Source organism: Pteropus alecto, unplaced genomic scaffold, assembly GCF_000325575.1.
Source record: "Pteropus alecto unplaced genomic scaffold, ASM32557v1 scaffold42, whole genome shotgun sequence".
Taxonomy (NCBI): Eukaryota; Metazoa; Chordata; class Mammalia; order Chiroptera; family Pteropodidae; genus Pteropus; species Pteropus alecto.
This window is the reverse complement of record NW_006434825.1, coordinates 13280160-13292054: the sequence shown is the minus strand read 5'-3', so window position 1 is coordinate 13292054 and position 11895 is coordinate 13280160. Positions and strand designations below refer to the sequence as shown.

Below are 11895 nucleotides of genomic sequence, written 5' to 3'. Positions count from 1 at the left end.
GTCTTCAGATAAGGGGCGAGGGAGCTGAGAGGGAGCTGAGAGGGCACCGAGGCGAAACGCCGCTGCAGAGAACGGTGCACGCCAAATACCAAGAAGTCAACCTTTATCAGTCTTCAGTGTCCCTTTAGCTTTCAAGACCAGGGAAACTCGTAGCCAGTCACCTAAAGCATGTCCCGCCTTCCTCCGGCACTTCCCCTCCTCAGCCTGGCGGCAGGAGCGACAGCCCGGGAACTACGCGCGCGGCATTCTGGGAGCGGAAGCAGGGGGCCGCGCGGCGGCGGTCGAGCCGGAAGAGGTGGAGCTGGGCCTGGAGGATCTGCAAGAGTCCTTGCCGCTGGGGCCACTTGTGTTTGCGGGTCGCAGGAAGCGGACCCTAGCGGGTGGGGTGTCTCGCGATGCCGGAGCTGGCGGTGCAGAAGGTGGTGGTCCACCCCCTGGTGCTGCTCAGTGTGGTGGATCATTTCAACCGGTGAGCGGGCGGCGCGGGGCGGCCTAGTGTGGCTGGCGGCACCGTCGCTGCTGAGTCACGGGCACTCTGGGGAAGGCGCAGCGGCCGCTGGAGCACTGATGGGCGGAGGGCGGCTCTACCTTGCCGAGGGCTCCAGACCATCCGCGATTCTAGGAAGCTCGAGTCACCCAGCATCGTACCCTGGCTCTAGCCGGCACTCTGGGTGCTGGTCTGCTCGTTTCTTTTATCCAAGTCTGTACGCTGCCAGATTATGGGGGTCAGCCTTCAGTTATCTATGGTCCCCCAGGCCTCGTGCCTATCTGTCACTTTTTCTGCCCCTTTTCACCTTGAAAGACTCAGTGTTTCCTAGGAAAGCTCTTCAAGCTGGCGCTTTTGTGCATCTAAAAGCCGTGACTGAAATTCTGGTCTCAGCGCCCTAAAGGGCTCCCTGGAAGAGCTGTGGTTTTAACTTGTGAAAGTTTCTAAGCTGGAATTTGGCTTAACGATAAATTAAAAAGCAGATGAGGTGTCAAGTTTTTCTCTTAAAAGTGAAATCAGTTATAGACTTTGGCATAAAAGAATTAGATAAGAAAACATCCACAGATGGTTATTCCGCCTCCCCTTGCTTCTTTTCAAGCTGTTCATCCTGCTGGACCTGTTACACGTGTTCATAGATTTTACAAGCTAATTACTTGAATTGGCAAATATAAAGACCCGGTTGGGAGCATCTGCTGTAGGGTCATAGTTTTTAAGTGCTCATTCATTCTCTTGCATCTTGCTTTGTACAACTGCTTCAACCAGAGCGCCAAAAACAAATTTGAAATTACTAAAAGGTCTAGGGTCCCCAGTTTAGTTCCATTGCTTTGTAAGACCTTTAGTCTACCAGGATATGTAGGTAGACTTTCCCGCTGTACAGTAATTACTGTTTTTTTCCCATAGGATACTGGGGATGCTAATAAGGCACGCATCATTTCAGTTCTATTCAGCAAACTCAGCAAACACTTGTTAAGGGCATAGTGCAGGCACACACTGCTGGCTGTTGTGTCAGATAACAAATGTAGGGTTTTATAAAAGGCAAATGGTTTTTTGTAAACCAAAAGAAAAGTAAGTGTGGAAGTTTACTTTGATGTGTGGAAACTCAGTGCCTAAGACTTCCAAAAAAGAACCACCAGGAATACAGAATCCTTAAGTTTGTTTGACCCAAACCACAAATTGAGTAAGCATTTATAAATTTGCCAAATCATATGTTTAGATAAATAATTCAGTTAAACCAATGTGAAGCCAGTGACTCTTAAGAAATTGGAATCTTAATTCATTTCACAGTGGCTTTTGTATTTCCTTTGAACATAGACTTGTATTGTGTCTGTGTCTCACTTGCTACACTCATAGCTCCTTAGTACAAAATCACTGAGGTTTGATATGGAAATAGAAATTCTGAAGAAAAATCTCACTGATTCAGTCCCACTCTCAATGTGATTAGTCACCAGCTCACTTTTGACTTCTTTTTAATTGAGAGACCACAGATGACACACATGCCTCTTAATCAGAATCACTTTTTGAGCCCCTAGCTGGTTCAAAGAAGTATTACATCTAGTGGGGCTTGTTGATGTGGAATAGATGTGCCAAAGAACAGTATCAAGCTGGACCATAAAACTGGTTCTACTTTAGCATCTTTATCCCAGAAAAGATTCAAAGATCAAGAAGATGGGGAAAGTTTAAAGAAGAAAAGTAAGCTGCAGAGAAAAAAATAAAGGTGGTAACATGAATGTTTTTTTCAAATACCAAGTAACATTTTAAAACTCTTATGATCAGGAGAGTTTTCATTTTCTCTCTTTTAAATTTCTGTTAAGTTTGAGATTTCTCCAAGGTTGTATTACTTTGCAGTTAACAGTAAGTAAAAACTGCCAGTGTAGAAAGTTCGTGAATTACTCATATTTATTAGAATTTAATATTAAGGACTAACCTAACTCTATTACATTTGTTTAGTGAGATTAGTTCCCAGGTAAACTCAATTGTATCTGTACCATTAATATTTCCTGTTGAGTATCTAATTGTTGGCACATTTCTGTGTGCCTATCAGATTGACTTTCTGCTTTCTCATTCAGAATAGGCAAGGTTGGAAACCAGAAGCGTGTTGTTGGTGTGCTTTTGGGATCATGGCAAAAGAAAGTACTCGATGTATCCAATAGTTTTGCAGGTAAAAGACCAATTTTACATTTTTCTGAGCATGGTTAAAATCTCAGTTAACTTTAAAATTAAAAAAAGAAAAACTTTTTGTGGTTTCCATTTTTTACTATAACCAAGGATTCTAATTAAGAATTGCTGTGGTATAAAAAGGGAGGCTAGAGGCTACACACTAAACTGGAGGTGAATGATTTAAACTTACAGGCCTTACAGTCTCCATTGCAGCTGCCAAGCTCTGCCATTATAGTGGGAAAGCAGTTATAGACAGTACGTAGACAAATGGGTGGCTGTAGTCTAGTAAAACTTTATAAAAATAGTGTAGTTTGTAAACCCATGCACTAAACTATTAACTGTAATTATGGGTTAGCAAGGGGGAGTTGGAGAACATATTCCTTGATTGTTTCATGAATCTTTATAAGAAAATATCAGTGTATTTTGTCATTAAAGCAACAACAAATAAGAACAAAATAATTGCTGGCATGACCTCTGGACTAGAGGTCACTAACTCCAATGTTTAAAAGGACCAGATAGTAACGTAACTTGCCAAACAAACATGAGGAAGTAATGGGGCTTTTAGCAAACTGAAGGGCATGTGTCCTTTTTAAAAGGCACGGCTTCTGTCTGGCTCTAGCCAGTTGTTGGCAGGTCTCCTGGTTTTTCAAGAGAAGCTAGAAGTCTGGATTTTTATGCGAAATCTCTGTTTTTAATGAGAGCAACTCAAAAATAATTTTATTACTGTGTTGAACAAACCACCTACATGGATCAGATCTAGCCTAGGGGTCTTCAGTTGTGACCTGTGCTCTAGAGTTCTAACACTCTAAACTAAATCTTACTTTTTTTTTTTCTCTTTAGTACCTTTTGATGAAGATGACAAAGATGACTCTGTCTGGTTTTTAGACCATGATTATTTGGAAAACATGTATGGAATGTTTAAAAAGGTCAATGGTATGTCTTGATTTTTTAAGGTGTTGTGGCATTTATACGTGTGTGTGTGTGTGAGATATTTTTCTTTTTTAAGTATTCCCGTTTCTTAGTATTTAAAGGACCCTTTCCTTAGCTAGACTTAAGTAAGTAAGACTAGTAGTAGTAGATGAACAAAGTAGAATAAATGAGAAACTAGAATAGCAGTTTAAGACCACCTAGGTTTTGGGGGAGAGAGCAGAAAAGTGAAAAACTATCAAAACTCACCTGCCCCTAGAGTTCTGGTACCACCAGGATAAATATCTCTCTCCATCACATATTTTCATTTCATTTCATTACAGCAACCACATTACTTTGGAAATGATTATTCCTGCAATAATCACAGTTGTAATCTATATGCCATGAAATCACATTTGTTTATATATTGCCTTAGAATTATTTTCTGGTTATCATGTATGCCTGGTCTCCTAAACTAGTCTGAGATGTAGATGTCTCTGGTTTTGTCTTGCTGCTTTTTTTCTGTCTTGAATTTTGAAAAAAGTAGAGAACATAACAACTGGAGTTCTTACGCTGTTTAAGGGACTTACTTAGATCTTCATATAACACTTCAAACCCACCAATCTTTTCCTTCCCAGCCAGAGAAAGAATAGTTGGGTGGTACCACACAGGCCCTAAACTACACAAGAATGACATCGCCATCAATGAACTCATGAAAAGATACTGCCCTAACTCAGTGAGTACACTCTATCTTTAAAACTCTTGAATGATATTCCTTGCCAGTGAACTCAAATAAGAGCATCCTAGGAAGGATTTGGGTAACACATCATTTCACTGCTTTTTCTTTGTAAGCTTGTGTTAATTGGTAATGTTCTGTGTATTACACAATAACCCACTGTATTAAATAATTAACAGTAAATACCTGCCAAGTGCCAGGTACCTAAGTTGTCTTCCTTAATCGTCTCAATGACTATATGGAGCTGTTAACCTCTTTACAATAAGAAAACTGAGGTTTAAAGTGGTTAGTAAGTTTTGTAGATGCTGAGGCTGGGATTAAAATGTTGGCTGCCTTGATTCCAATTTCTTTGTGCTTGATAACTGTACTATGCTACTCCTCAGCTTGTTAATTAATGGGAGTGAAGAATAGCAAATGATGAGATTTGAATGTAAACTCATTTTGCTGAAAATTCTTACTCATGTCTGATTGAATGAATGAAATTGCTTCAATACTCATGATCAGAAGAATGGCTGCAGTTATTCCTTATGTGCTCAGTATGAGGTGGTTTGCTTAGATGTATTTTTCTGCCAGGTATTAGTCATCATTGACGTGAAGCCAAAGGACCTGGGACTGCCCACAGAAGCATATATTTCAGTGGAAGAAGTCCATGATGTAAGTCATCTTGCTATGAGCCTAGGAAATTAAATTTGCTATTTATGGAGCAATTGTTTGGGGTTTGGGTTTTTTTTCCCTCCCCCAAGTCAGCAAATCCTTTATAACAAAGAGAAGGTTATTGATTTCTGTTAACAGTTTGGTATTATGGTTTTTTCCTTGGAGTATTTGAATCGCCACATTTTAGAAATAGAGGATTGTGAAACTCAAAAGTCCCCTTTTACAAATGAAATTGAGGCCCAAAGTAGTCCAGCGATTGCCCAAGGATGTTCATAACAAAGTAAATGTAGAGCCTAGTGAGCTTAGTCTTTATGCAGTTTCTACTGTTGGGCCCCCTCTGGGCCAATATTCCTTTCTCCTTGAGGATTTTCAGTCCCTATAGACTAGAGCATAGGTTTTCAAATAAAGTATGTCAGAGCTGCCTGGAGCTAGATGGCAAGACCCATCTGTGTGCTTTGACACCTGAACACTCAGCTTCACCTCATCCAGTACCTGCTTTGTGGTTCATTAGCTTGTGCTTTGGGTAAAGACATAAAGAGCTGCCACAATATAGCTTTTCTCTATTTCCTGGGAAATTGAACTCTGATTCTAGGATAGGAGCATAAAATATTTACACTTAGGGTATGCAGATAGCTTGATCTTGAATTTCCAAAGTCAAAAGCCTGGAGGATAAAGTCTATATTAAGATTTATATATGTAGTATTTATCCTTAGACTCGGTTTTTAAATCTGGAAAAAAGATTTTAGGTTAGCTCCCTGCAAATGTTTCTCGCACTGAACTCTATCCTCGTTTTCTCTTTTTGCCTTGCTACCAGGGAGCTTAGATCTAAATTTATTGTCTAGTTGCCATAAGGCTTTCATCCCTGTCTTGATACAGTTTTGATACAGTTTTTAAGTTAATCTTTACCCTGCGTCTTTCTAAAAGGAATTCAAGGCTGCTTACACTCATGCATGCATGTATACACATACACCAGTTAAGCAAGATTTTGAAATAGCAGATAGAGGAGACATAAGGATCATTTGTAAGATGAAACCAGGGAAAAATTAGTACTTAAAAAAATTGTGCCATGAGTCCCCCAAGATCGTCATAGGTTGTGACCATCCTAGCCTACAAAGCCAAGAGGAAAGTGGCATTGGCAGGATTCACATTGCCCTGGATGAAATAATAACAGTTGAGGTTTATACCACTTAGTAGAAATTAAGTGACTTACCCAAGATCCTGTAGCTCCTTTATCACACACATGGCAGAGCCAGACTTTGAACCCAGGCAGTCTGGCTATAGAGTCTATAGTCTCACTGATACGCTGTCCTGCCTCGCAAACATTTTGCAGCCTTTACGGGAGATGTACATCCTCTTCTGTTAGTAGATCTGAGAAGTTTCTCCTGAGTCTCATCAGGAAATCACTAGGTGATACAGTGTACCACATCCCCAGATGGATCTTTGATAAATTCGACCACTGGAAAGCCAGTTGTTCTTACTGCATCATTTTGGTGCTCTGGTGTCATTTGATCCAAGGAACAATGGATGCTTAAAAGTTATATTTTCTGACATGAGCTTGTCTCAAATACAGGTATTCTTTATATTATCTTTCCTGGAAAGAACTATGTACTTTAAAAGTCAACCTAATAAAGACTTCCTAATCAGTCCCCACTGTGGGATTGAGAGGATATCAAGATTTTCCTCACAAGTGAGCTAGTGATGCCCCAGCAAACCTTGTCACTGAGCAAGGCCACTGTGATAATTAGCCTAGAAGAGAAGACTAAACCTACCCCCTCCCCTTGCCTTGGAAAACCTAGTAATGCACCCATGAAGTGATTAGACTTAAAGCAGAAGAATCAAGGTGTGAAAAGGAACATGTTCCAGTTTGTTTATAAATAAATAACTACAGTTAAGCTTCCTCTCCAGGATGGAACGCCAACTTCAAAAACATTTGAGCATGTGACCAGTGAAATTGGAGCAGAGGAAGCTGAGGAAGTTGGAGTCGAACACTTGTTACGGTGAGACTTAGGATGGCATCAGAGTCATAAGTGTCCAAGAGGCTGCTCGGAGTAGGAAGATATCAATAGCAGGAATATAGAGACCTGGGTTCTAAGCTTGGATCACCTCTAAAGTTGAGTTACGCTTTATGACTTTGTGAATAGTATACCTTGTCTGCAAACTAACGCTGACTGTGACAGGAACAGACATGTAAAAGAAGTTTAGGCATGTCCTTTTCTACTGTATGTCTTTTTCAGTGAATGTAGCTAGCCAGTTTTCTGCAGAGAATCTACTTCTTTGGATGGGTTTCAGTTGAAAGTACTCTGCTTTTATAACCCTGTTACATTCAAAAGGGTCATAGTGTTTCTCAAACAATAAGATTCTTTCCAGTTCAAAAGTTACTACTGACTCACAATATCGTATAGATGCAGGTGGAGAAAATGCCACCCTTTTTTAGGAACAAGGAAGTTGAAAGAGAGAGCTTTTATTTTAAGTGAAAATAGTTTCATTTTAGCTTTAAAAAAAAAATGCCTGTGATGAGAAAAATGAAGTACATGTCTCTCAGTGAAAACAAAATTAAGACAATTTATACTCAGATCTTTGTAAAATAGAGAAGTAATATTTTTTCTTTTGAAAACTTGCCCCTCTCTGCAAAGCTGGGTGTTTCCTTAGAATGTAAGAATCTGTGTGATGATACAGTAATGATACAGTAAGTACACTGATGCTTTTTCCTGCCCGCCCTTCTGGATTCTTACAGAGACATCAAAGACACTACCGTGGGCACTCTTTCTCAGCGGATCACAAACCAGGTCCATGGTTTGAAGGGACTGAACTCCAAGCTTCTGGATATCAGGAGCTACTTGGAGAAGGTGGCCACAGGAAAGCTGCCCATCAACCACCAGATCATCTACCAGCTACAGGACGTCTTCAACTTGCTGCCAGACGTGAGCCTGCAGGAATTTGTCAAAGCTTTTTACCTGAAGACCAATGACCAGATGGTAGTGGTGTATTTGGCCTCCCTGATCCGTTCTGTGGTCGCCCTACACAACCTCATCAACAACAAGATTGCCAACCGGGATGCAGAGAAGAAAGAAGGGCAGGAAAAAGAAGAGAGCAAAAAGGATAGAAAAGATGACAAAGAGAAAGATAAGGAAAAGAGTGATGTAAAGAAAGAAGAGAAAAAGGAGAAAAAATAAAACATGTTGCTTTTTAATTTGTAAATTAAAATCTTATAAACTAACTCAGTGTGCCGCCAGAGGGTTCTTTTCATTTTAAGTGCTTGTTAAAAGCTGCATTGATGAGAGCTCTCTGCCACTGGTCACTCTTGCTATGGCATTACGTGGACGTAAATGGATAGAGGGATGGATCTCGTACCTAAACTGCAGTTTAGGCTGCTATGAGTTGGGAATGTGACAGCTTAGGCTTCAGATTGTGTGAGAAAAGTGAAGAAGAGTAAACATAACATTTTTGGTACTCTTCGTTCTTTTATCTGTAAAACCAGGAGTTGAATTTTCTCCATCTCAAGACTCTTAGGGTCTGTTTCTGGCAGTTTGCAGAATTGCTAAATGGAATGCATGAATTCCAAAAGTGCTCTGCCTCGGAACACTGAAGTTCTGACCCTTCTGAACAACGTTGAGAATACAGCACCATGGGACTTTTGAACCCGTAGCTCTGGCATTCTCAGGGCTTGGCATCCAGCTTCATGTATTGTTTACCTTCAAAGACACAATTAAATGGCTTGGTTTTTAAGTCTGTGTTCTAGTCGTTCTTGACTGTGGGAGTGGCGGATCTGTTGTATTCAGAAGCAGACAATGCAGCCTTTAATTGAAGCTGCCTTAAAGGATTATCTTAGACTTGGGAGTCTTTTATGAAAGAGTCTCATTCCTTAAAATTTAGCTTGCTATAGTGAGGAGAACTCTCAACTGAGCTCGAAAGACCTGGATCCTAATTTGTGCCTCAGAATCCTCATCTGTGAAGTCTCTAAAGCAGTTGTTCCTAAGGGACACATTCAGTTACTACTGCAGAAGGTCTGAGTACATCAGACTACAAGGTTGATGGGGATGTTACTGAGGACGGAATGAAATTCCCCCAAAATAAGTGCTCATGGCTCCTTCAGAACAAATTAAATAAGCTGCTGAGTTATTTGGTAAAACAGCAGTCGCTTGGATATTAATTTTCTCTCTTGAGCAGTTAGAATTTCGTGAAAGTTCTCTAAATGCACCATCTGGGTTATCAAGGTCCAGAGATTTAAGAATACAATAAAGTAGCACTAAAACTAAATGCAATCTCAAACACTACTTCATAATGTTATAATGCTTCAAAGTTACAGAAGTAGCCATTTCTATTCCACAGACCTGCCAAAGAGCTAGTAAGTGGAACTTTGTCAATACTATGATGTTTAACAGCTTTTATTCTACGGAAATAGAAGCATGCCCACGTCAAGGCTTATTTCAAGTTTCATTAAGAATCTCAAAAGAAACATTTTAAGAGAAGGATGGTAATGGAAGACCTACAGAGAACCAAGTTTTACTTGTCTATTGCAGCAGTCAAAAATCAGATGGTGCATCTGAGTAAAAGAAATTTGAAATGCACAGTTCAAAGCTTGAGATGTATTTAAAACCATAGAAGTTATTGAAGGTTTTGCAATTCGATTTCTTTGTTTACAACAGACTGATAAGAAAAGGAAACCTGGACCATTAACTTCTCCAGTGAACAGTTAGGAAAGCCAGGATGCAATGGTTCTGAGGCTTTAGATGGGGAAATGAGAATGTCATCCCAAGTAGTGGACCCTTTCTAAGGGTCAGGCGGTAATTTGAGATCACACAGGATTCAGGTCTATCTTTAGTACAATATGAACTTTTAAAAGCTTTCCAGGGTCTAATGAAAATATGCCACAGGGTTTTAAGTTTGTCACTGTTAAGTTGAAATGTTTATAGAGCATCTAAGAACATGGAAATACACCCAGGCCTATTATATTTAATAGTTTGATCCACATGTGGGCAAAATTGAATTTTCCTAATAGGATTCTCAATTCCTACTTTAAACAAAAATAGTTTATAGCCTCTAGAGTCATTTAGACTCATTTTCTAAGGCAAAATTGCTGCCATCCTGTATAAGAGGGTGAGCACTGAAAGGCTATTGATAAAGTCTTGCTTATACTAATAGCAGTCAACTTGTTAAAACCTTAGGCGCTCAAACTAAAATGAAACCTTGCATGTGTATAGCCTGGTGGTCTCGAGATTTCTAAACTACTTTTATTTTGAAAACACTGAAAAAGTATCCTGGGAAAAGATCCCAAATCTGGATCTGGTATCTATAGTTGTAACATTACCTTCACTTCTACTTCCAAACACTTCAGAATGACTTGCTACAGCAATCAGGCTGTTCCTGCTACACATGTTACAGAGATGTATGATATTTATTCCTTAGTGGTTTTGTGTGATAACATCTGAAATATCCCTGAATTTACAGGCTAGTTCTTAATGTAAAGATAGAAACTATCAGAATGGAACAACTTTGAGTCAACTAGTTAAATGTTATTTAATTTTGCTCAGACCATCAATCACTAAAGAGACAAAAGGGAAGTACTCTTACTGAGAAGCTACCATATTACTTCTCCAAAGTGTTACATGCAAAGTAAACCTTTGTAGCAGGAATTAGCAATCCCAGAATCCTCCAATTTCTAGAGGACTCTCCAGCTATGAGAACTCAAACATATATAATTACTTTTGCTTCAAATAAATGACTTAACATAAGTCTTCATAAAGTAATGAAATAGCCCATTCACTGGGAAGTTATGAACAGGACTTCTACCATTTTTTCTACGAAAATATCTATAAAGCAAAAATTAGACTTGAGAATGTATTTGTTATATGCACTACAACACCCTACTTCACATGCCCCTGTCCCAGGAAATGGGAAGGAGATGAGGCATGTTGGGAAGGCGGAGAACATTTGATTTATGTGACCCACAAGAAACAATTTCTTCAACTCCCCTAAAAAAATTTGCTTCAAATTAAACACTATAGGCAACTACTGATTTGCATATCTATGTCATTCCACTCTTGGCATTATTTATTTTTGCCTGGGAGCTACATGGAGTTCTTTCAAAAAAAAAATGGCTATTCTTGTTGGGGGAGTGGGTGGAAAAAGAAAATGACTCAGAAGGTAGGAACATGGAAGCGAGGAAAGAGAATAGAGGAAAGGAAGAAGAAACATTAAAGTTAATATGTTTCCAGGGCCTAAATCAAGAGAAATCGTTAAGTACTCCTCTATGGAGCCAATCTGTTCTTCGACACTAGATGGCACCATTGACTAATCTCATCTCTCAGCAAGAGAAAATATTTGATTGCCATTTCAAGGGAGAATTGGGAACCTTCCCCAAAGTTGCTTCCTGTCATTTCTGCTTTGGGCTACAACCATCCCGGCAAGGTTTTGAAGGAATTTAGAGGGTGAAGGGGTGCAAAAAGATTGGGTCAAGATGCCACACCACCCTTGCTGTACTATGCCAACACTAAAAAATGCTTAGGCTATGCATATACAAAGTTTTCTCTGCCCTTCAGATAGCTCATGCTTTGATTTTCCTCACTGCTGAAACCACTTCTGATTTCTTTAGAGACCAAATTCAGTCGTGTGCTGATAAATATGTATAAATCAATTCTTCAAAGAAGAGGGAGAAGGGTGCTGATTTGTAGCCTTTCCCAATTTCCCTGGTATAAATACTCCCATATGGCTTATTTCAGTATGCCAACATGAGCTGGAAAGAGATGCACAGTAGCACAGCACCACACGTATTATCTAAATATGAATATAACAGGTAAAAATAACCTCAAGAACGCATTTTATGATAGTAAAATGTAAAATGATTATCATGTGCTGTAAGTATTACCTTTTAAAATTTATTTCATTGTAAATTTATATAGTTTGGCCTACTGCATTAGCATCTCTGGCCATCTGTGTTTTTAAGATGCCCTCCATG

General features: G+C 39.5%; 1 protein-coding gene across 1 annotated transcript; it reads left to right on the top strand.

The window, feature by feature from the left end:
• The first annotated feature begins 254 nt into the window (after nucleotides 1-254).
• PSMD7 (proteasome 26S subunit, non-ATPase 7) lies at nucleotides 255-8666 on the top strand. Its single transcript, XM_006909818.2, has 7 exons — nucleotides 255-469; nucleotides 2554-2645; nucleotides 3485-3577; nucleotides 4189-4286; nucleotides 4860-4940; nucleotides 6846-6937; nucleotides 7675-8666. The coding sequence occupies exons 1-7, from the start codon at nucleotides 396-398 to the stop codon at nucleotides 8111-8113; spliced, it is 969 nt and encodes a 322-aa protein (XP_006909880.1). The 5' UTR covers nucleotides 255-395; the 3' UTR covers nucleotides 8114-8666.
• Nucleotides 8667-11895: the final 3229 nt, after the last annotated feature.